General features: G+C 45.1%; 1 protein-coding gene across 1 annotated transcript in view; it reads left to right on the top strand.

Moving 5' to 3' along the window:
• The window catches only part of LOC124789239 (proton channel OtopLc-like), a 259793-nt gene that overhangs the window by 222111 nt on the left and 12538 nt on the right, over nucleotides 1–25144 (top strand). The window contains exons 9-11 of the mRNA XM_047256534.1: nucleotides 2006–2043; nucleotides 2074–2265; nucleotides 24012–24305. Coding sequence (XP_047112490.1) covers nucleotides 2006–2043; nucleotides 2074–2265; nucleotides 24012–24305 — 524 coding nt within the window. The remainder of the gene's footprint in view (nucleotides 1–2005; nucleotides 2044–2073; nucleotides 2266–24011; nucleotides 24306–25144) is intronic.

The raw sequence follows: 25144 nt of genomic DNA, 5'->3' as shown, positions 1-25144 counted from the left end.
AACGATCATTCTAAATAAAAAAAGTGTCGTAAATGTCGGCTCTAAAACGCATAACTAAACAGCTGCAAGCACTTGTTCACACACACATCTCTTTGCTGAACAAGTGCTCACCTCTTAAGGTATGTAGTTTAGAGCGCCTATTTACTAGAGAAATTTTCTTCTTTTGGTCCATACTACCTCCTCCCAAAACGTGGCAAGCAGAGCGCTTGCAGTGGAAGAGATACGTTTCGCAGTATCGCAGATGAAGAAATGCCCATAGCTCTAAAGGTTTGCATTTTTGAGACCACGTTTCCAGACTAATTTACTTCGAATGATCGTTCCTGTGATGTACCTGAATATCACCCATTCATCCTGGGACACTATGTGGTTGTTGTTGTCGTCGTCGTCGTCGTCGTCGTCGTCGTCTTCAGTCCTGAGACTGGTTTGACGCAGCTCTCCATGCTACTGTATCCTGTGCAAGTTTCTTCATGTCCCACTACCTACAGCAACCTACATCCTTCTGAATCTGCTTAGTGTATTCATCTCTTGGTCTCCCTCTACGATTTTTACCTTCCACGCTGCCCTCCAATACTAAATTGGTGATCCTTTGATGCCTCAGAACATGTCCTACCAACCGATCCCTTCTTATAGTCAAGTTCTCCCACAAATATCTCTTCTCCCCAATTCTATTCAATACCTCCTCATTAGTTATGTGATCTACCCATCTAATCATCAGCATTCTTCTGTAGCACCACATTTCGAAAGCTTCTATTCTCTTCTTGTCCAAACTATGTATCGTCCATGTTTCACTTCCATACATGGCTACACTCCATACAAATACTTTCAGAAACGACTTCCTGGCACTTAAATCTATGCTCGATGTTAACAAATTTCGCATCTTCAGAAACGCTTTCCTTGTCATTGTGAGTCTACTTCGACCATCATGAGTTATTTTGCTCCCCAAATCGCAAAACTCATGTACTACTTTAAGTGTCTCATTTCGTAATCTAATTCCCTCATCATCACCCGACCTAATTCGACTACATTCCATTACCTCGTTTTGCTTCTGTTGATGTTCATCTTATACCCGACTTTCAAGACACTGTCCATTCCGTTCAACTGCTCTTCCAAGTCCTTTGCCGTCTCTGACAGAATTACAATGTCATCGGCGAACCTCAAAGTTTTTATTTCTTCTCCGTGGATTGTAATTCCTACTCCGAATTTTTCTTTTCTTTCCCTTTACTGCTTGCTCAATATACAGATCGAATAACATCGGGGAGAGGCTACAACCCTGTCTCACTCCCTTCCCAACGACTGCTTCCCCTTCATGCCCCTCGACTCTTATAACTGCCGTCCGGTTTCTGTACAAATTGTAAATAGTCTTTCTATCCCGTATTTTACCCCTGTCACCTTCAGAATTTGAAAGAGAGTGTTCCAGTCAAAACTGGCAAAAGCTTTCTCTAAGTCTACAGATGTTAGAATCGTAGGTTTGCCTTTCCTTAATCTAGCTGCTAAGGTAAGTCGTAGGGTCAGTATTGCCTCACGTGGTCCGATATTTCTACAGAATCCAAACTGATCTTCCCCGAGGTGAGCTTGTACTAGTTTTTCCATTTGTCTGTAAAGAATTCGCGTTAGTACTTTGCAGTCCTGACTTATTAAACTGATAGTTCGGTAGTTTTCACATCTGTTAACACGTGCTTTGTTTGCGATTGGAATTATTATATTCTTCTTGAAGTCTGAGGGAATTTCGCCTGTCTCATACATCTTGCTCTCCAGATGGTAGAGTTTTGTTAGGCCTGGCTCTTTCAGTAGTTCTAATGGAATGTTGTCTACTCCCGAGGCCTTGTTTCGACTTAGGTCTTTCACTGCTGGACACACTATATAGAGAAACAAGGACATCATACGCGTCTGATGCACTCCCGACGATAAACCTGCCTCCGGTGACTCCACCGTCTGTGAAGCTTGTTGTGTTACGGTGGCGAGGCAGTAGACAGTTGAAGGTGCAGCAGCCCCTCCCGGTGTGCAGTGAAGCTGGCGGCGGTGACGTCGGGCGGCGGGGTGCTGTCCGGGCACGGCGCGGAGGCGGCGGGGGCGGCGGCGGGGGCGCACCACCGTGTCGCGCGCGGCCTCAAGGGCCCGCACCACATCTACGAGTGCCGGCGCACCAACATCATGGGCTCGCTGGTCCAGGACGCCTCGCCCTTCCTCTTCCCCTGCACCATCGAGTACAGCCTCATCTGCGCCGCCATCCTCTACGTTATGTGGAAGAACATCAGCCGCCTGCAGGTCAGTAGCCGCCTCTGCGCGTCTCGCGCCGCACTGTGTAAGCTAAAGTTATCCCTTACCCGAAGTGGTTGCTTTGAGCACCGTAGTGGTTTTACTGGGTGACACGGCCGCTAAACACACTGGGCAGAACAAGTGATTAGGATTGTGTAAAGTGCCAAATAAGGCATCGGTCAGTTCACTTCAAATTTGTAATTTATTGTACTTTAATAACACCTTTAAACCAAAACGGCACACAGCCGAACCTTTGCAACTACGAGTTTCAAAGTCCAATTCTTTCACGGCCTCGAAACAAGAAATCTTAAAAAGCAACAAGATAAAGTGACTGAAGACATGCAGTTAAAATTGCAAGTGATCAAAAAGTCAGTATAAATTTGAAAACTCAATAAAGCAAGGAATAATGTAGATAGAGAGGTAAAAATTGACACACATGCTTGGAATCACATGGGGTTTTATTATAACAAAAACAAAAAATATTGCTAGACGCGTAAAAGATCTGATGCGGGCGTCGTTTGGTGATGATCGTGTGCTCAGCCGCCACTTTCGTCATGCTTGGCCTCCCAGGCCCCAGACCTCAGCCCGTGCGATTATTGACTTTGGGGTTACCTGAAGTCGCCAGTGTATCGTGATCGACCGACATCTCTACGGATGCTGAAAGACAACATCCGACGCCAATGCCTCACCATAACTCCGGACATGCTTTACAGTGCTGTTCACAACACTATTCCTCGACTACAGCTGTTGTTGAGGAATGATGGTGGACATATTGAGCATTTCCTGTAAAGAACATCATCTTTGCTTTGTCTTACTTTGTTATGCTAATTATTGCTATTCTGATTAGATGAAGCGCCATCTGACGGACATTTTTAACGTTTTTTTTTTTTTGCTCTAATAAAACCCCATGTCATTCCAAGCATGTGTGTCAATTTGTACCTCTCTATCTACATTATTCCGTGATTTATTCAGTTTTCAAATTTATACTGACTTTTTGATCACCCGGTATATCGCGGCTAGGAGGAACGCCTCCAGGAAAAGTGGATGGAATAAAAATATACAAGGTGCTGAAGGCCTCAATTAAATTTCAGAATTTTAAAATATATTACCACAATCTTTTAAGGCAGAACGCCGCAATATTTTTGCTTAAGGGAAATTTTCAGAATAAGCTTTAAGCCGCTGAAGGCCCACAATTGATTTTCCAAAAATTCAAAAATACCTTAACCTTCAAGTTTTCAATGAAAAGGCAACGGAACGACAGTAACTAAATTTAAGAATAAGGTTTTAAGCGGGTGAAGGCCCACAGTTGATTTAGATAAAACACACCCCTTATAACTAACCTTGCCAAATCCGTTCGGAAGCGTGCCGACCCTGCGAAACCGCGGTACAAGGCACCAGCAAAAGAAAGGAAAATAGAGTGTATTACTCTGTCAAAACTACACACCATGTTGGACACCGATAACAGATGAGGAAAGGACGCTGCCTGAAATTACGTTAGTTTGCCAGGACACGTAACTGGAACACTAACGACCACAAAACAGGGAATTCCGGTGGTACACTTGAATTTAAAATAAGGTAATATAGTTAACTCCGCCAAAAAAGGAACACTGCCTGAATTTACGTCAGTGGCCAGGACAGATAACCAGAACACTAACGGCCACAAGGCAGAAGATTCCGCTGGTGCACTCGAATTGTAGTGAACCAATATACACTGCTGGCCACCGTAAATGCAACACCCTGAAGGAAGCATCCGAATCGAGTGAAATTTACACCATGGGTTTGCAGCGATGAGATATGCAACTGATTAGAATTTCAGCGCAGACGCACATCACGCGCGCCTGTGGCGCCACCTCATAGCGCCATTTAAGGCTTGGCGATTTCGACGAGTGTACGTTCGGCACGTGTGTTTACCTTGTGGTTGTTTCACAAGACGATCAGTTATGCCTCGTAGACAACAGCGAACATCGTTTGATCAAGTATCCGAGTTCGACAGAGGAAGGATAGTGGCTTACCGAGATTGTGGGTTATCATACAGAGAAATCGCTAGTCGTGTTGGACGAAACCAAACAACCGTAATGCGGATATGTGACCGTTGGGTGCAGGAGGGTACGACGGACCGACGTGGTCGATCGCATTCACCTCGGTGCACCACTGCACGTGCTGATAGGCAAATTGTGCGCATGACAGTGACGGATCGCTCAGTGACATCCATAACCATAGCACAGCACATTGCGTCTGTAACGCATCATCCAGTGTCTGCGCATACCATTCGACGCCGTTTGCAGCAGAGTGGTCTGTCCGCAAGACGTCCATTGCTTCGTCTACCATTGACGCAGAACCACAGACGTCTCCGTCGCCAATGGTGTGATGACAGACGGATGTGGACGGCAGAATGGAATGACGTTGTCTTTACTGACGAGGCACGCTTCTGTCTGTAGCACCACGATGGTCGGATTCGAGTGTGGAGACACCGTGGAGAGAGGATGCTGGACAGCTGCATTATGCACCGCCACACTGGTCTTGCACCGGGTATTATGGTATGGCGCGGTATTGGATATTACTCTCGCACGCCTCTAGTACGCATTGCCGGTACTTTAAATAGCCGGCGCTACATATCCGAGGTGCTGGAGCCAGTTGTCCTTCCTTACCTTCAGGGCTCGGCCACAGCCATATTTCAACAGGATAATGCGCGACCACACGTGGCACGCATTGTCCAAAGGTTCTGCGTCAATAACCAGATTGAATTGCTTCCCTGGCCGGCTCGCTCTCCGGATCTTTCGCCGATAGAAAACATGTGGTCCATGGTTGCTCAACGAGTGACCCAGATTACATCCCCAGCTGCCACACCAGATGATCTTTGGCAACGTGTGGAAGCTGCTTGGGCTGCTGTACCACAGGAACACATCCAACGTCTCTTTGACTCAATGCCGAGACGTGTGGCAGCGGTGATCTCCAACAATGGCTGCTACTCTGGCTACTGATTCTGGCAGGAACCACATGTCACAGACGTCTGTAAACGTAATCATTTGTTACTTGGTCAACATATTATTTACAAAATAAATTTTGTTGTGTTACCTCTTGTCTTTCTTGGTGTTGCATTTACGGTGGCCAGCAGTGTAGTTAATTCCACCGCACGGCTGCTCGATTTCACCACTACAAACACTCCCTGTTGCTCACACGAAAAGAACCCCAACAGCGAACCAACGAAATGAACAACACAACATGAACGGATGTGGCTTGGGTACTTAAGACACCACTCAACTCTCACTTCCTGGGTCGGTGAGCCACGAAGCTCGTAGCGATCTGGCAGCTCCACACACGCTCCGACACTGCGCAGGGACCGCCGGCGGAGTCAGCCGACTGCACCCCGAGGAGATATCCTCCCTGGTCCGCACCAACCGACCTACTGCCCTCAGAATGTCAACATCTAAAATAGGCACCAGTGGAAAAAAACGCCAACTACACACACAACCTGACAAACAGTTGCACGAAGACGATACGCAACAATAACTAAGCACGCACGACGAGAAATCGGGAGCCGACACACACACACACACACACACACACACACACACACACACACACACACAGCCGACTCATGAACGATCGGCGAGCCAAAAAGCGTCGTCCGGTCAGACCGACGATCCACCAAGACCGTGGCCCGGCTCAAGTGATGCGTGGCGGCAATGGTCGGGCGATCCATGTCGACGCAGACCTCACAGCTCCAACCCGACTGCACTAGTGCCGCATTGCAACTCCCTGACTGGCAGGTCCGGACTGCGCTCCAGACGCGTTCCAACTCACTGGCAGACCCGAACTCGCGACTCGAATTGCTTACGACAGACAACGACCGGGAAGTAATAGTCGAGCAAAGATACTACGAGAGGGGATATGTCGATACGCGCTGCTAGCGCCGCTCACGGTCAGGAAAAGCAGCAACTCAGTGACATCAGTAATTTAAATTAACTTTGTGAGGTGAAAGTAAGTTAAAAACAAGGTGTAAAATACATTATGGTGGGAACATGAGCCACGCAGGACTCACTGGACCGTTCGTATTGCAGTTATACACGGTCCACTCACATTAATGTGACCACCGCCTATGTTCGACGTCAACGGGCAATAACCACTCACAGACGGCTGGTGGCAACACTAGCAGTGGAGGGCATATAAAGCGTCGTCGTTGTCGTAATGCGGAAAAGGAGTGAGTTATCTATGGTCCAAAAGGACACGATCATTCCCTTTTGGAACAAACGTGGAAGCATTTACGAAGTGGTGGAGTTTGTAACCTGTTCGTGTGGTGGCGTGGTTAAAATATACCGTGCTTGGCAAAATGACGCTATCCAAAACCGGTGGTACACCAACTGTTGTACCAGGGGCCATTGATGACAAGGGTAAACAACTACTAAAGAGATGTGATCGGTTGAATAGATGTGCGGCTGTTGAGCAGTCGACAGTCCAGATAAACAAAGGGGTGACCAACAAGTGTCCCCTCAACGACCGTTCAGCGAACGGTTGCTGAATATGGGTCTCTTCAGCAGACTTCTGGGTCACGCATCCATACTGACTGCTGTTCATCGGGACGAAGGCTGGACTGTGCACACCAGTAGCGCAACTGGACGTTCACGGAGTGGCGATAGTTAGCCTTTTCAGGTGAATCACTTGTCATGCTCCATCAGACAGATGTCTGTCTGCTTGTTCGGTGTGAAACGTCTGAAAGCAAACATACAGCAACACCCGTCTGGGCGTAGTGTTTTCGTGGCATTCCTTGGGTTATCTCGTTATTCTGTAAGGGACAGCGGATCAACGGCTATGGACCTGTCCTTAGGGACTACGTCCACTCCTACATGCAGTTTCGTTCTCCTCGGCATACTGATATCTACCAGCAGGAGAATATAACTTGTCAGACAGCTCGCAGTGTACGTGTGTGGTTCGAAGAGCCCCAGGATGAGTTTACTGTACTTTCCTGGCTACCAGTCACCTCTGTTTTAAATCCAATCCAAAATCTGTGGGACTTCCTCCATCGGACTGTTCACACCTTGGATCGTCAACCACGAAACCTAGCGCAGCTGACCACGCCACTGACGGCTTCACATCGCTGTCGGTACCTTCCACAACCTCACTGACTCTCTTCCTCCACGTCTCGCAGCGGTCCGTGGTTGTTTCGGCACATCAGTGTGACTGGACAGTGTATGAGTCGCAGGACAAGAGGGGAGCAGTGGTTGAGAAGGGAGTGAGGCAGGGTTGTAGCCTATCAGAGATCTATCTACATCTATATTCCGCAAGCCACCTGACGGTGTGTGGCGGAGGGTACCTTGAATACCTCTGTCGGTTCTCCCTTCTAATCCTGTCTCGTATTGATCGTGGAAAGAAAGATTGTCGGTATGCCTCTGTGTGGGCTCTAATCTCTGATTTTATCCTCGTGGTCTCTTCGCGAGATATACGTAGGAGGGAGAAATATACTGCTTGACTCCTCGGTGAAGGTATGTTCTCGAAACTTCAACAAAAGCCCGTACCAAGCTACTGAGCGTCTCTCTTGTAGGGTCCTCCACTGGAGTCTATTTATCATCTCCGTAACGCTTTCGCGATTACTAAATGATCCTGTAACGAATTCGAATATCCGATATTATTCAGTTCTTACATGGAAAGAACTGCAAAGGAAACCACGGAGAAATTTTTAAATGAAATCCAAGTGCAGGGGGAAATAAAAACTTTCAGCTGTGTGATAACATTGTAATTCTGACAGAGCGAGCAAATCACTTGTAAGAGGAGTTGAACGCAGTGGACACTGTCTCGAAAAAGGTTATAATATCGGTATCAACAAAATTAAAACATAGGTAATCGAATGTACGAGGGTTGTCCAGAAAGTAAGTTCCGATCGGTAGCGAAATGGAAACCACTGGGAAAATCCGGTAAAGTTTTGCACAGATGTGTTGGGCAGTGTCTCTAGTATGCCCGTCGATCGTGTCGCGTCGCTCTTCTCAGTTTTGAGTGAACAGTGACCACGTAAATATGCGTTGGGAATAGCGTCTCCCGCCAAGTATGAGGGTCTGGTTAGGGATTTCGCCTGTGTGACGCAGCCCACATAACACAACTGTCGAGCAGTTCCTTCTTCATGCCAATTCCCGGCCGCACACTGCAGGGGCAATTAAGACGCTCCTGCAGCGTTTCCGATGAGAAGTGTTTGATGACCCACGATGCAGTCCGTAATTGGCTCCCCCTGAGTCTCATCTCTGCTCACAAGAACCGCTGGCTATGAAGACAAAATTTCTCCACAGACAACGAGCTGCAAACCAAAGCAGATAACTGGCCGAAAGCACAGGCGACTGCTCTCTATGACTAGGATATTGGAAAGTTGATACAACAGTACGACAAAACTCGAAGTTGGTGCGGCGACTACGTAGAGAAGTAGGTGGAAGGTGTACCTAACTGTTGCAAATAAAACGTTTCTGGTTTTCACTGTGGTTTCCATTTCGCGACCGATCAGAACTTACTTTCTGCACAACCCTCGTATTTGCATTAAATTAGGCGATGCACAAGCACTCAAATGACGAATCAAGGACTCAGAAGACGAATCAAGACACAGAATTTAGTAGATGAGCTTTTCTATTTCGACAGTAAAATATCAGACGAAAGACGGAAGAAGAGAGGACGTATAATGCAGTCTGCCAATACCAAGAAGAGTATTTCTGAAAATGATAAATTTATTAACAAGGAATATAAATTTAAGTGCTAGGAAGTATTTTCTGAAGGTAACCACGTGGAAAGTAGCATTGTGAAGAAGTGAAAGTGATGATAAACAATTAAGCAAAGAAGAGAACAGAGCTCCTTAAATTTGGTGGTACAGAAGAAAGCTAAAGATTAGATGGCTGACCACTGGATTTGTAGTCGGTTACCCCCCAGTGAGCTGTCGAGCACATTGAGGAATCGTACGCCTTTGGATGTGTAGTCGGGAGTCGCCTTTCTTTCAATGTTGTCTTCATATCCAATCCTTGGCTCGCCAAAATCACGGCGTCAGTTTCTCGTGTCATGGGAACTATCTTAACTGGAGTGTTATTCTGTGCTATTTAACGCTTTTTATTTAACTTGAAACGTCTAACTACTAACCTCTAAGGTAAGCAGACAAACGAGTGTAAACAGCCGAGGCATCAAGCACTTGACTGGTTACTGTAGTCACCTTTCCAGATAACAGTAAAAACAACTATAGTTGCGTAGTATACTAAGCACATGAATACTATCCTTTATATGTTATATTACGTTTTCTAATTAGAATAGATATGTTACATACTGTTCCTATAAAGAGACTCTGTCGGTATGAACTAAGTTGTGTGTACCTCTTGTTGTGCATTGTATAAGTGAAAATTTGGCCACCCACACTAGATGTCTTGACTCGAGTTCTACCGTGTCCGAAAACAGAAATTTCTAAAAGGCACTATGGTAGCTGAGACTCGAGTTTTACCAAAAGCGACACGGATCCAATGTACAATATTATTTTGGTTAAACTTAATTTTGAGAAGTGGTGAAGGTATATGTACATCAGTTTTGGGGTTTAACTGCAGGTTCTTGTCTATTTTTTTAAGTCATCAACGCTCGTCAATTTCACACTTTTTTCTTTTATTGTTATATTACTATTACTGTTATTAGAATTACAAACACAGAAAATATCACCAATTTCTGCACTTAACATTACACTATTTAGTAACAAAACACCATTAAAACAGGTGTTTGTAACACCTGTTGCAGGGAAGTAGAGTGCAGTTCAGGTAAATTAATAGGCTCAGTAAATGGAAAACAAGAATAGAAATGTAATAAGGAAAAGAAAATGAAATTCGCTTCCGTGAAGAGCTAAATCTTCCTTCTTTTTGTAAAGGAGCGAAATCCCACATTCTTAAATATCTGAATTTCTTTAGCTAAAACGTCTTATTCTTCAAAAACTGAGTTTTAGAGCTGATTGTGGTGTGAAAGCCAATCGTTATCAAATTTTCTTTATCTTAGCAAAACAGCGAGGAAGGAGGTCTCATTATTCTAAGCTTTGTTCGCAGTTAAAACAATGCAGAACGTCTATCTAAAGTGATCAACATATTTCTCAAGGAACATCCTAGTCGCATGTAGATGTTAAAAGGATGCTTCCACACTTAAATGTCAACCTTCTTTCAGAAATCAACTTAGCCACTGACCCCGCAAAGGTGTTGCATAGCTAATAACGGCACATATGGTTGGTGCGTGGGTAAACGTCAGATATGCACATTAAACAACGATTAACTAATCAGTAATTTAAAATATGACCATTACTCTCCAACTGTCCGCCCAGTCGATCTCTTCCACTACCCTAAATGCAAAAACTGGTGGTATGGCTGACTAGTTAATTGCTATTAATTTGTTTTCGAAATATTAGTTATACGTTATTTTAATCTCAGTATAATTAGCTATAATTCGTTGTTGACTTTCATCTGCACTAGATGTACAGAGTGCAGAGTCATCAGCAGAATGGAAGGGGATCTGGTATGTTCAACGAACACGTATTATCTCTCTTCTCTTTACTCCCGGTTAGGTATATGAAGGCTCCATGCACTGCCGCTGCGAATTATTTTGGTGGCACGGAATGCCCTTCCTTCCTTCCTTCCTTCGTCGTTAAGCTACGAATTTCCCACTACTATTATGAAGTCAAATGGAAGCTGTAGCGTAGACGAACAAGTTATCAGTACATAAACACAATTTGAATAAATGCCTTGATTTCGGTTAGACCGAGAAAAAGTCTTGCTCAAAATCTATGACTGTTAACAAAGTGATAAATGAGACCGATTGTGTCAGTCTGTAACTCCATCCATGACTTGCAAATTATCTTGTATGCTATATCGACTTCCGAAGTAAGTTCGTCTTCTGGTTGATTTTTTGAAAGCAGGTAGTGAAAATTTTAATTGAAGTACATTATAATAACATTGTTCCAGTTTGAAGAGATGTCAGATCTTCTGCAGACATTCCGAAAACAATTTTTCAAGTTCATTCTGTATTAATTAGCCTCCAGTCTCAAATATTCCTATTGATACAACGTCATCACTTGGAGCCTTCCCTTTCTTCATGCCTCGAATGTCTTGACACACTTGGTCTAGAACTACCTTTGGCATTTCACTGTTTTAGATCTCAATTAACCTGTTTTTCACATTCATCTGTCGAACTGTAGAAATATTTAAAGACTTTCTAGAATGCTTGCACAACTTTCCTCTTGTCAGTTACTGTAACTTATGTTATCCACATGAACTATGCTGTTACCATGCATAACTCTCCGTTTTGTCTGCTTCGCACCCTCGTTGCTTCCAATTGTTTCTCTTGCCACACTTTCATTCAGCTCTTCGCCTCCTGGAAGAGGTTTAACATACTCTCAAAGACATTTGCCAATAGTCATGTTTAATTCTACATATTCTATCACGTTCTCTCCACCATCTTGAAACTACAACTGTGTCTTTAACAGCTGTCTCGTTCCATTTGAGGTTTATCTACTTCTGCCTTCTTCCTACATGTAACACCTCTTGCCACTTACATAAATTCCTCTGTTTAGGAATTGATTCATTCGTCTTTGTGATGCGTTATTTGTCTTGAGATTATGAACGTGTTACATAATGCAATCTGATATGCTATCGAAATACATACATCGTGAGTGACTAACATGTTTATCTGTAGTTCTGTATTTGTAATCTGTTTCTTGCGAGTGTACAGTCGCTTGCAGATAAAAATTAATTTAGAACCGTAGCACCCTGATCGGTTTATATACTGTTCGACAAAATGGAGTCAGTTTCATTTGTAGTTAGATTTGGTCTGTGGTATGTTCACCAAAATACACTTGGTATCAATCATACAAAACTGGCGGGAAAAGGACCACCTACCACCGAAAGTAGTTGCTGTTATGAAGCGGTCAGCTGGAACACAGTAATTATATGCAGCCTCGTCACAGGACCAGATGGTGGTTAGCCAAAGAATATGGCAAAAATATATATCAACACAGACTAGCAGCAATTTTCGATAATTTATTAACAGAAACCTTACGTTATTTAACTGTAGTGTGAAGACTGAGCATGGCAATAGAGTTCAGTGTTCGCTTGCATTGATCTGTCTTTACACACAGTGAACGATGACTAATATCGCTTATAGCACCCTCCAATTTCGCTGTTCTTGGCGCCGACTGTTGACACTCGCTAAGACACTGTTCTGATGCTGTCTTGAGGTCCTCCGCTGATGCTGGGGAGAATGGAGCCGTTTGTCTGCTTATATTCATGCTTGTCGGAAGCATATCGGCTTGGCAACTATTTGTGTGACGTCAGGTAAATCCATGACGCAGACCTTGCCGTGTGCGCCCCCTGTGGAGTTTCACCTGAACTCGGTTGCGCCTGAGTCTTAGGCAACTCACCGGTCTTCTAAGTATCGCTGTGTCTCCTATCATCCGGAGGACACAAGAGTCTGTGTCAGATCAGTTATTTGTTTTCTTTTGAAACGACTTTTTACGGTCGAACATGTTCCCCTCCTCAGAAAATTCTGCTAACGTCTTTGGTGGCACCATACCCCTAGTTCCCCACAACGCAGTCATTCTCTACTAGCCTGCTATTAAAATTCACCTTCATCATCTTATAGTGGGCTTGATTGCCATTCGTGGAGTAAATATTGCTTCATATGATAGGAATAAATGATAAGAGAAAATTTGAAGTTTATTGTTATATGTGAAAATTTATGACAGGGTTAAATGTATTAAATACAATCACAGACCTATTGCTAATGTACCTTCTGTAGATCCGAAGTAAAATGGCACTCATGGATGTGGAATAAGTCAAAAAAGTCTTAAATATTTGTATGTGGTACAGCAAAATCTCTCAAAACAGTTACACTGAGTAGACAAAACTCAAGGGATAGCGATATGCACATATGCAGATGGCGGTTGTATCGCTTAGACTAGGTATATTAGGGCAGTGCATTAGTGAAGCTGTTATTTGTGGTAATGTGATTCATGTGAGAAGGTTTCGGAGAGATTATGGCCGCAAGAGGCGAATTAACGGACTTTGGACGCAGAATGGTAATTCGAGCTGGACGCATGGGACATTTCATTTCGAAAATAGTTAGGAAATTAAATATTCCGAGGTCCACAGTGTCAAGAGTGTGCCGAGAATACCAAATTTGAGTCATCATCTCACAACACGGGCAACGCAGTGGGCGACGGCCTTCACATGACGACCTGAGTGCTAAAAGGCAAACAACACTGTGTGAAGTAACTGCAGGAATCAATGTGGGACGTTCGAGGATCGTATCCGATAGGTCAGTGTGGCGAAATTTGGCGTTAGTGGACTATGTGGTCAGACGACAACGCAAGTGCCTTTGCTAACAGCAGGACACCGCCTGTAGCGCCTCTCCTGGGCTCTTGACCATACTAGTTGGACCGTAAACGGCAGGAAAACCGTTGCCTGGTGAAATGAGTCCGGATTTCAGTTGGTAAAAGCTGACGGTAGGTTTAGAGCTTAGCGGAGACCCCACGAAATCATGGTCCATAGTTGGCAACAAGGCACTTTGCGAGCTGGTAGTGACTCCATAATGGTGCGGGCTGTGTTTATGTGGAATGGACTGGGTCCTCTGGGGAAACTGAATCGACCATTGACTGGAAATGGTCATGTTTGACTACTTGGAAACCATTTGCAGCGATTCATGGACATCATGCTCCCAAACAACGATGGAACTTTTATGGATGACGGCGCTACATTTCATCAGGCCACAGTTGTTCGCGACTGTCTCCAGAAAAGTCATTATACTCGAACATAATACGTGTTCCAAAATTCTACAACTGATCGACGTTAGAGATATAGGTCTATAGTTCTGGAACCGCGCGACCGCTACGGTTGCTGGTTCGAATCCTGCCTCGGGAATGGATGTGTGTGATGTCCTTAGGTTAGTTAGGTTTAAGTAGTTTTAAGTTCTAGGGGACTGATGACCTCAGATGTTAAGTCCCATAGTGCTCAGAGCCATTTTTTCTATAGTTCTGCACATCTGTTCGACGTCCCTTCTTGAAAACGGGGATGACCTGTGCCCTTTGCCAATCTTTTGGAAGACTACGCTCTTCTAGAGACTTACGGTAGACCGCTGCAAGAACGGGGCAAGTTCCTCGCGTACTCTGTGTAGAATCGAACTGGTATCCCATCAGGTCCAGCGGTCTTTCCTCTTTTGAGCGATCTTAATTGTTTCTCTATCCCTCTGTCGTCTATTTCGATATCTACTATTTTGTCACCTGTGCGACAATCTAGAGAACGAACTACAGTGCAGTCTTCCTCTGTGAAACAGCTTTGGCAAAAGACATTTAGTGTTTCGGCCTTTAGTCTGTCATCCTCTGTTTCAGTACCATTTTGGTCACAGAGTGTCTGGACATTTTGTTGTTTTGATCCACCTACCGCTTTGACGTAAGACCAAAATTTCTTACGATTTTCTGCCAAGTCAGTATATAGAACTTTACTTTCGAATTCGTTGAACGACTCTCGCATATCCCTCCTCACGCTACATTTCGCTTCGTGTAATTTTTGGTTGTCTGCAAGGCTTTGGCTATGATTATCTTTGCTGTGAAGTTCCCTTTGCTTCCGTAGCAGTTTTCTGTATCGGTTGTTGTACCACGGTGACTCTTTTCCATCTCTTACAATCTTCCTTGGCACATACTCATCTAACGCATATTGAACGATGGTTTTGAACTTTGTCCACTGATCCTCAACACTGTCTGTCGTTGAGATAACACTTTTGTGTTGAGCCGTCAAGTACTCTGAAATCTGCTTTTTGTCACTTTTGCTAAACAGAAAAATCTTCCTACCTTTTTTAATATTTCTATTTACGCCTGAAATCATCGATGCTGTAACCGCTTTATGATCGCTGATTCCCCGTTCTGCTTTAATTGTTTCAAATAGTTCGGGTCTGTTTGTCACCAGAGGGTCTAATATGTTATCGCCACGAGTCGGTTCTCTGTTTAACTGCTCAAGGTAATTTTCAGATAATGGACTTAAAAATATTTCACTGGATTCTTTGTCTCTGCCACCCGTTATAAACGTTTGAGTCTCCCAGTCTATATCTGGTAAATTAAAATCTCCACCCAAAAATATAAGATGGTTGGGAGATCTACTCGAAATATTTTCCAAATTTTCTTTCAGGTGTTCAGCCACAACAGCTGCTGAGCCAGGAGGCCCATAGAGACATCCAATTACCATGCTTGAGCCTGCTTTAACCCTGACCTTCACTCAAATTGTTTCGCATTTCGGATCTCCGTCAATTTCCTTAGATACTATTGCACTTTTTATCGCTATAAACACGCCTCTCCCTTCACTGTCCAGCCCGTCTCCGCGGTATACATTCCCGTCTGAGTTTAGAATTTCATTACTGTTTACATCTGGTTTCAGCCAACTTTCTGTCCCTAATACTGTGTGGGCATTGTGACCGTTTATTAATGAGAGCAGTTCTGGCACCTTTCTATGGACGCTCCTGCAGTTTGCAATTAGCACATTAATACTGTCATTCCCTGTTGCGTTTTGCCTACTACTGCCTTGCCGCGTCTCAGGAGGCGTCTTGTCGGGCCTAGGGAGGGAATTCTCTAACCTAAAAAACCCACATGTGCACTCCACACGTACTCCGCTACCCTTGTAACCGCTTCCTGCGTGTAGTGCACGCCTGACCTATTCAGGGGGGCCCCTACATTTCTTCACCCGATAGCAGTTCGAGCGAATGATTTGACCACTCGCAAGGGGAAGCCCTGAGACACGGCCAACCGATTTGGCTCAGATTTGGCAGGTCGCTTGTATACAACCTAAAACGAAGGAATCTGAGACATTTTGGGTAAACACCCCCGCGTTTTTGAGAAAATCACCCCTAAAAGTTACGACGAGCAATCGACTCAAAATTGGGGGGATCGACAGATAATTGTAAATAGAGCAATTTTCATAGTCAGGTATGGGGTCCACGGACTCATACATTTCCAGAAATCGAGGAAAGAAACTTTTACAACTGCCACTTCTGTACCCACATGGTAAACGCTTTTCGCCGACAGCGCAACGGTTAAGGTCTCTCGCTGGGAATCGGATAACCCTAGCGGATGTTACTCTTTTCGTTTGTATTTTTCCATATCTCAAATGATAGGGATAGGAGGGTTAATAAGATAAGTAAATCAATAAGGAATGATAATAATAAGGTAGGCAAATAAATTTCTCAAACCTCTTGGGATGGTAAACAACTAAAATATTACTCCAGATCACTTTACAATGGTTCTTCCAGTCACTGTTACGTGTCCTCACTTTTCTTCGATCAACTAGATGGATGGTACTTGTCATATAAACATTCGAAACAAATATACTTACGGCACCAAGAACATCTAATGAATGCAATCACTCGACAACTACACTGTTCATTCCGAAGAGTCGGCGGAAAACAAACTTGGTTTACATTTTAAAATATGTCTTTTTCAGGAATTAATTTTGATGCGCACCACGCATACGATATCATCGCCTGAAAAATCGGTGCTGAAAGTTGGTTATGAATTGTGCTGTGAATAGTTATTGCATCCGTGCGGTTGTGGGTTTCCAGAAGCACACTGCAATTCTGAAGCCTGGAAATAAAGTTTCTTCGAGATTCGAACCCGGGTTCTCCGATTCCCAGCCAGTTACCTTGGCCGTTGCTCTATCGGTACTGTCGACGAAAAGCGTTTACCATGTGGGTACAGAAGTGGCAGTTGTAAAAGTTTCTTACCTCGATTTCTGGAAAAGTATGCGTTTTCGGACCCCATACCTGATGAAGAATATTGCTCTATTTACAATTACGTATCGATCCCCCCAATTTTGAGTCGATTGCTCGTCATAACCTTTAGGGGTGATTTTCTCAAAAACGCGGGGGTGTTGAGCCAAAATGTCTCAGATTCCTTCGTTTTAGGTTGTACACAAGCGACCTGCCAAATTTGAGCCGAATCGGTTGGCCGTGTCTGAGGCCTCCCCCTTGTCAGATCTGCCGACATGAGTCCCATCGAATAATTATGGGACATTACCGAGAGGCCAGTTCTCGCTAATCCTGCATCGGCAACGCTTTTGCAATTATGGCTGGCTATAGAGGCAATGTGGCTCAAGATTTCTGCAGGGGAGTGCCAGCCGACTTGTTGAGTCCACATTACGCCGAGTTGCTTCGCTACGCCCAGCAAGGGAGGTCCGATACAATATTCTGATGCATCCCATTACTTTTTTCGCTTAAGATACTGATTGCGTGTGGAGCTCTGGTGTAGAGCGGATGTTTGCCTGCGGCGCTCGCGCGGTGGGCAGGAGAACAAACGCGAGTGCGGCCAGAGCGGGGAGACGCCGTCCTTGCGCAGTTACGGTGTGTCTGTGTAGCGCCGGCGGCGGTGCCGTAGCCGCATTCTAGCGAAGGACAGCGGCGGCGGCGGCGGCGGCGGCGGCGCGGAGAAAGTTGTCCGGCTCCCAGCTGGCTGCAGCTGCATAACCGCCGGCGGCGGCGCGTCGCAACTGAGCCGGCATTGGCATTACGGCGGACCGGCCCGAATCAACCTGCCAGTGGACGGGCGTTATGTCAACGTTTCGTAACCGACATTACGTTGCTCGTGGGAAGCGACAGGTCGCGTCCGTCGAAAACCTGCTACATACCACCATCTGCGAGGAAGATCGCGTCTGAAGTTCAAGACCGAGTCAGCTACGTTGCTGGCACAGAAAATAACGTGATAAATGGCCGAAACAGTGCTGAGCTGCAGTAGCATGTTTGACGTATTCCATGTCGTCAGACAACTGCTTTTCAGGTACGTTTTCAGCTTAAGCTGTTCGATGGTGGTTCAAAGAGTCACTTAAAAAAATGATGTGCAGCCAGTTGGAAAATTACGACCTCCAGTTTTGCAGCCAAGGCTTTGCACATCTACATCTACATCTACGTGATTACTCTGCTACTCACAGCCGGCCGCAGTGGCCGTGCGGTTAAAGGCGCTGCAGTCTGGAACCGCAAGACCGCTACGGTCGCAGGTTCGAATCCTGCCTCGGGCATGGCTGTTTGTGATGTCCTTAGGTTAGTTAGGTTTAACTAGTTCAAAGTTCTAGGGGACTAATGACCTCAGCAGTTGAGTCCCATAGTGCTCAGAGCCATTTGAACCATTTTGCTACTCACAATAAAGTGCCTGGCAGAGGATTCAATGAACCACCTTCAAGCTGTCTCTCTATCGTTCCACTCATGAACGGCACGCGGGAAAAACGAGCACTTAAATTTTTCTGTGCGAACCCTGATTTCTCTTATTTCTCCCTATGTAAGTGGGTGCCAACAGAATGTTTCCGCGATCGGAGGAGAAAACTGAAATTTCATGGGAAGATCCCGTCGCAACGAAAAACGCCTTTGTTTTAATGATTGCCACTCCAATTCACGTATCATGTCTGTGACACTATCTCCCAAATTTCGCGATAATACAAAACGAGCTGCCCTTCTTTGTACTTTTTCGATGTCATCCGTCAGTCCCACCTGATGCGCATCCCACACCGCACAGCAATACTCCAGAATTGGGCGTACAAGCGTGGTGTAGCCTGTCTCTTTGGTAGACCTGTTGCACCTTCTAAATGTTCTGCCAACGAATCACAGTCTTTGGTTTGCTCTACCCACAATATTATCTATGTGATCGTTCCAAGTTAGGTTATTTGTAATTGTAATCCCTATGTATGTAGTTGAATTTACAGGCTTCATATTTGTGTGACTTATCGCGTAATCGAAATTTAGCTGATTTATTTTAGTACTCATGTGAATAGCTTCACACTTTTCCTTATTCAGGGTCAATTGCCACTTTTCGCACCATACAATCTTATTTAATTGATTTTGCAATTCGTTTTGATAATCTGATGACATTACAAGACGGTAAATGACAGTATCATCTGCAAACAATCTAAGATGGCTACTCAGATTGTCTCGTATTTCATTAATATAGATCAGGAACAATAGAGGCCTATAACACTTCCTTGGGGAACGCCGGATATTACTTATGTTTTACTCGATGACTTTCCGTCTATTGCTACGTACTGTGACATTTCTGACAGGAAATCACGAATCCAGTCGCGCAACTGAGGCGATACTCCGTAGGCACGCAGTTTGGTTAGAAGACGCTTTTGAGGAACGGTGTCGAAAGCCTTCTGGAAATCTAAAAATATGGAATCAATTTGACGTCCCCTGTCGATAGCACTTATTACTTCGTGAGTATCAAGAGCTAGTTGTGTTTCACAAGAACGATATTTCCTGAAACCATGCTGACTATGTGTCAATAAATCGTTTTCTTCGAGGTACTTCATAATGTTCGAATACAGTATATTTTTCAAAACACTTCTGCAAATCGACCTTAGTGATATGGGCCTGTAATTCAGCGGATTACTCCTACTTCCTTTTTTGGGTATTGGTGTGAGTTGAGCAATTTCCAGTCTTTAGGTACGGATCTTTCTGTGAGTGAGCGGTTGCACCTAATTGCTAAATATGGAGCTATTTTGTCAGCATACTCTGAGAGGAACCTGACTGGTATACAATCTGGACTGGAGGCCTTGCCTTTATTAAGTGGGGATATCTACTTACATGTTTCTCATCTTGGCAGTTGTTCTTGATTGAAATACAGGATTATTTCCATCGTATTCTTTGGTGAAGACGTGTGCTAAGCTTTGTTATCCCGCAAGAAGGGGAACCTTTGGTCAACTTTCCACACCGTTTGTACACCTACTCTCCGCAAGCCATCATACGGTGTGCGGCAGAGTGTAAGATGTCTACACTTGTCACAGCATTCTTTCCTGTTGCAGTTGCGAATGGCGTGCGGAAAAAACAACTGTTATTAAGTCTACATGTGAGCTCGATCCCTCGATTTTACCTTCATGGTAGTTTCGCGAGTCATACATGGCAGGAAACAATACATTGGTTTACTCTTCTAGGAGCGGAAGCTCTCGGTGTTTTAACACTAAAACACACGGTGATGCAGAACGCCTGTCTCTCAGTGTCTGCTACAGGAGTTAACTGAAAAAACACTCTGTACCGATTTCGAACTTACTAAAGGAAAAGATACGAAACGCGTTCATATTCTTCAGATCATCTCATTTCCTCTATGAATCCCACCTGGTGCGGATCCCAGAAAGACCAGCAATAACAAAGTATTTGTCGAACTAGGGTTTTGTAGGTTACCTCCGTTGAGGTAGAACAACGCTTCCTGAGGCCTGTTCGAATGAAAATGTCCGACATCTACCTTACCTGCAATTTTTTTACTTGGTCGTTCTATTTAAAATAGCCCCTTCGTGTACTCCTACGTATTTAATGGCTATAACGGCTTCCAGTTACTTTTGTGCAATCGTACAATCATAGAATAATGAACCTTTCTGTTTATTTATCCGCAATACGGAATATACACACATGGAAGCGCCAAAGAAATTGGTATAGGCATGCGTATTCAAATACAGAGATATGTAAACAGGCAGAACACGGCGCTGTGGTCAGCAATGCCTATGTAAGACAACAAGAGCCTGGCGCAGTTGTTAGATCGGTTACTGCCGCTACAATGGCAGCGTATCAAGATTTAACAGAGTTTGAACGTGTTGTTATAGTCGGTGCACGAGCGATTGACACAGCATCTCCGAGGTAGCGATGAAGTGGGGTTTTTCCCGTACGAACATTGCACAAGTGTACCGTGAATATTAGGAATCAGGTGAAACATCGAATCTCCGACAACGTTGCTACCGGAAAAAGATCCTGCAAGAACGGGACCAACGACGAGTGAAGAGAATCGCTCAAAGTGACAAAAGTGCAAGCCTTCCGCAGAATGCTGTAGCTTTCAACGCTGGGCCATCAACAAGTGTCAGCATGCGAACTATTCAACGAAACGTCATCGATATTGGATTTCAGAGCCGAAGGCCCACTCATGTACCCTTGATGACTGCAGGACACAAAGCTTTACGCCTCGCCTGGGCCCGCCAACACCGACATTGGACTGTTGATGACTGGAAAGAAGTTGGCTGGTCGGACGAGTTTCGTTTCAAATTGTATCGAGCGGATTGACGTATATGGGTACGGAGACAGTTTCATGAATTCATGGACCCCGCATGTCTGCAGGATACTGTTCGTGTTGGCAGACGCTCTGTAATGGTGTGGGGCGTGCGCAGTTGGAGAGATATGGAACCCCTAATACGTCTGGATACGACTCTGACAGATGACACATACGTAAGCATCCTGTCTGATAACCTGCATCCATTCACGTCCGTTATGCAATCCAACGGATTTGGGCAATTCCAGCAGGACAATGCGACACCCCACTCGTCCAGAACTACTACAGAGTAGCTCCAGGAACACTCTTTATGAGTTTTAACACGTCCACTGGCCACCAGAATCCCCAAGCATGAACATTATTGACCATATCTGGGATCCTTGCAACGTGCTGTTCAGAAGAGATCTCCACCCCTCGTACTGTTACGGATTTATGGACAGTCGTGCAGGATTCATGGCGTCACTTCCCTCCAGCACTACTTCATACATTAGTCTAGTCCATGCCACGTCGTGTTACGGCAGTTCTGCGTACTCGCGAGGGCCCTCACGATATTAGGCGGGTGTATCAGGTTCTTTAGTTCTTAAGTATATATATATATATATATATATATATATATATATATATATATATATATAGAGAGAGAGAGAGAGAGAGAGAAGACTAATGACCCAGTAACACTCAATTGGGGTAAGCCTGAAGTTACTTTTGTGAGTGAAATTTCTCTCCTTTGAGGATGATACGTTATGCTGTGTTCGCTAGGAACTCTTCGTCCAGTCACGGAGCTGGTCTGATATTCCGTACGCTCGAATTTTGGTCTTTAGCCGAGAGCACGATATGTTTGGATCAGTGTGGCTGCAGCTGCTGAGCACTTAACAGTAAAAGACATCACATTGGAGGCAAGAAAAATTTCCAGTACTTTTTTAGTACCGGCCACTCTTTGTTTGACAGTGAATCAGTATGTTGAGCAAATGTCTGCACTGCTCGGAAAAGTCTGCCCTCTTCCCTCTACGGCTTTGATATGGTTGGGAGAGTTTAGCAAACACTTGAAACTTCATCTTTTCCGACCTTTTCTCCTGAAATTAATAAAGTGGAGGAAGAGCAATATGTGCAATACCGCCAGTAAAATATATCTTGGGGCAGCTATTTCACAAACTTGTTAGATAATTTTAGAATGAGGCAGCTTTATTTGTCAGTTTTACTACGTTCCTTGACTGAGGAGTAGACACCGTATCGCATTCGGGAGGACGACGGTTCCATCCCGTCTCCGGCCATCCTGATTTAGGTTTTCCGTGATTTCCCTAAATCGTTTCAGGCAAATGCTGGGATGGTTCCTTTGAAAGGGCACGGCCGATTTCCTTCCCAATCCCTCCCTAACCCGAGCTTGCGCTCCGTCTCTAATGACCTCGTTGTCGACGGGACGTTAAATACTAACCACCACCACCACCACCACCACCACCACCACCTAGACACCGTATCGTATCTCTTCGACAATGGAAAAGGTCAGTAGTTAGAAAGTTTATGAAGCACGATATAACCGAAAAAGCAACTACACCGCTGCAGTCATGTTACAGAATAATTATTGCGTGTTACTCAGTGGGGTGTGCTACGTGGAACAGAGACATGACTCCAACTGTAAACGCAATGACAGAGACTTGACAGTTGTTTTCTTCGTAACGTCCGTTTTAACACATACGCAGCTGATATTCCAGGGTATTTCAGCATTTCGGCAGAGGTTACCTCTCTCCTCGAAATTATGTAAACTGCTGCCGGGAGACCACGGGTATGATATCTTTATGTCCTGGCGAGATATCCTGAAGTGGATTTCGTACCGGTGGAAGCTGTGAGTGGTTTGTACATCAATTATTATCTGAATCTTGAAGGTTTGATCTAGAGGAGACGTTGTTTGCAACAGCAGATGGACGGTCGAGGTGAACAGTTCGTTCCGATATGTGGCTGCAAAGGCAGTGTCACGAGCAAACTGAAGGAGATGGACAAGAGAATGGATTTAAGGGTGTAAACTTGGCACATCTAGATTGGGTTGGTGATACGTTGATTTTGGGAATTGCTGTTCGTTTACAGCAGGTTGTCAGTCTGGGGCTGCATGGCCAGCGCTACGTAATATGTAGAAATGACATGGAAAAAGGATTTCTGGAAGCAAGTGGAAATATAACCTAATTGAGGAGCCGATAAGAGGGCATAGGTTGGATGGGAGTATTGTCAGGTGAACATTGTGGTGGTTAGGATAAAGGTGGTTGTGCCTGTGGTGCAGATTTAGTACAGATAGAAACTGATAACCACGCAGTTGAGCGGCCCACAAACCAAACATCATCATCATTAACCATATGGCTGTCCGAACACGACTCACGGCCAGAACCAAACTTCCGTGTGTCGTCAACCATGCGTCGACGTATCCATTATGTATACACCTGTACAAGTCAGACGTTGCACTTGAAAGTCGCTTACCCCGTATCAGCAGAGAAATACGATATTGCACTGCCTGTGTTATTCTGAATTACGATGCCAAGGAACTTCCCATCGTAATCGGAATAACACAGGCACTGGAATGTCGTCTTTCCAGTTCCACCACTCTGTCATGATAACGGGTCGCATGCAAAGGAAATGAGTTCTGAACGCACAGGCATAAACAGCATGGAAAGCACAAAAGCAACGACTTTGGCCGACACCTGGGACTTTCCTCACGAGTTGTGCGCTGCTCTGCCGACAGATCTCGTGCGGCACGGGCAGCGGCGGGGTTCGCGCGGGGCAGCCGCCGGGCGCCGGGCTGGCGCACCAGGCGTACAAGCGGCCGCCCCACCACTACTCGGTGGACTGCGCGCGCGCCCACAAGGGGCTCTTCGTCGGCATCCTGGTGCTGGTGCTCACCATCATCTCGCTCATCCTCTTCTTCGTGCTCATCTCCAAGCCCGAGTTCGTCGGCCTCGCCGTCATGGAGGTCAACATCTGCGAGCTCACGCTCTACACCACCACCACCGTCGCCACGCTCGTTGGCATGGTCCAAGTAAGCACAAACCGCCTCAATAATTTTATTTATTTTTGTGTGACGCACACCTATAGCGGACCTTAATTTTTATTGTTCATGACAAACATTAGTCCGTACTTTTACACACATCAAAAAAAAGTTTTGCATCACCTCGGTTCCGAGAGTTACGGAACCCGTACAGAAAATTGGAATAGAGATCAACATAAACATCATTTCTACCCTTTTTATTGCTCATGAAAACCACACAGTGCATGTTGTACCAAAATACACGGAGACCTTCAGAGTTGGTGGTCCAGATTGCTGTACACACTGGTACCTCTAATACCCAGTAGCACGTCCTCTTGTATTGATGCATGCCTGTATTCGTCGTGGCATACTATCCACAAGTTCATCAAGGCACTGTTGGTCCAGATTGTCCCACTCGTCAACGGCGATTCGGCGTAGATCCGTCAGAGTGGATGGTGGGTTACGTCGTCCATAAACAGCCCAGTTCAGTCTATCCCAGGCAAGTTCGATTAGGGTTCATGTCAGGAGAACAGGCTGGCCACTCGAGTCGAGCGAGGATTAGCCGAGCGGTCTGAGGCACAAACCGTGCGGCTCGTCCCGGCGGAGGTTCGAGTCCTCCCTCGGGCATGGGTGTGTGTGTTTGTCCTTAGGATAATTTAGGTTAAGTAGTGTGTAAGCTTAGGGACTGATGACCTTAACAGTTAAGTCCCATAAGGTTTCACACACATTTGAACATTTAGTCGAGCGATGTCGTTATCCTGAAGGAAGTCATTCACAGGATGTGCACGATGGGGGCGCGAATTGTCGTCCATGAAGACGAATGCCTCGTCAATGCGATGCCGATATGTTTG

This window comes from Schistocerca piceifrons, chromosome 3, assembly GCF_021461385.2.
Source record: "Schistocerca piceifrons isolate TAMUIC-IGC-003096 chromosome 3, iqSchPice1.1, whole genome shotgun sequence".
Lineage (NCBI taxonomy): Eukaryota > Metazoa > Arthropoda > Insecta > Orthoptera > Acrididae > Schistocerca > Schistocerca piceifrons.
Note: the sequence above shows the minus strand (reverse complement) of the source record. Positions and strands in the feature narration are given on the sequence as shown.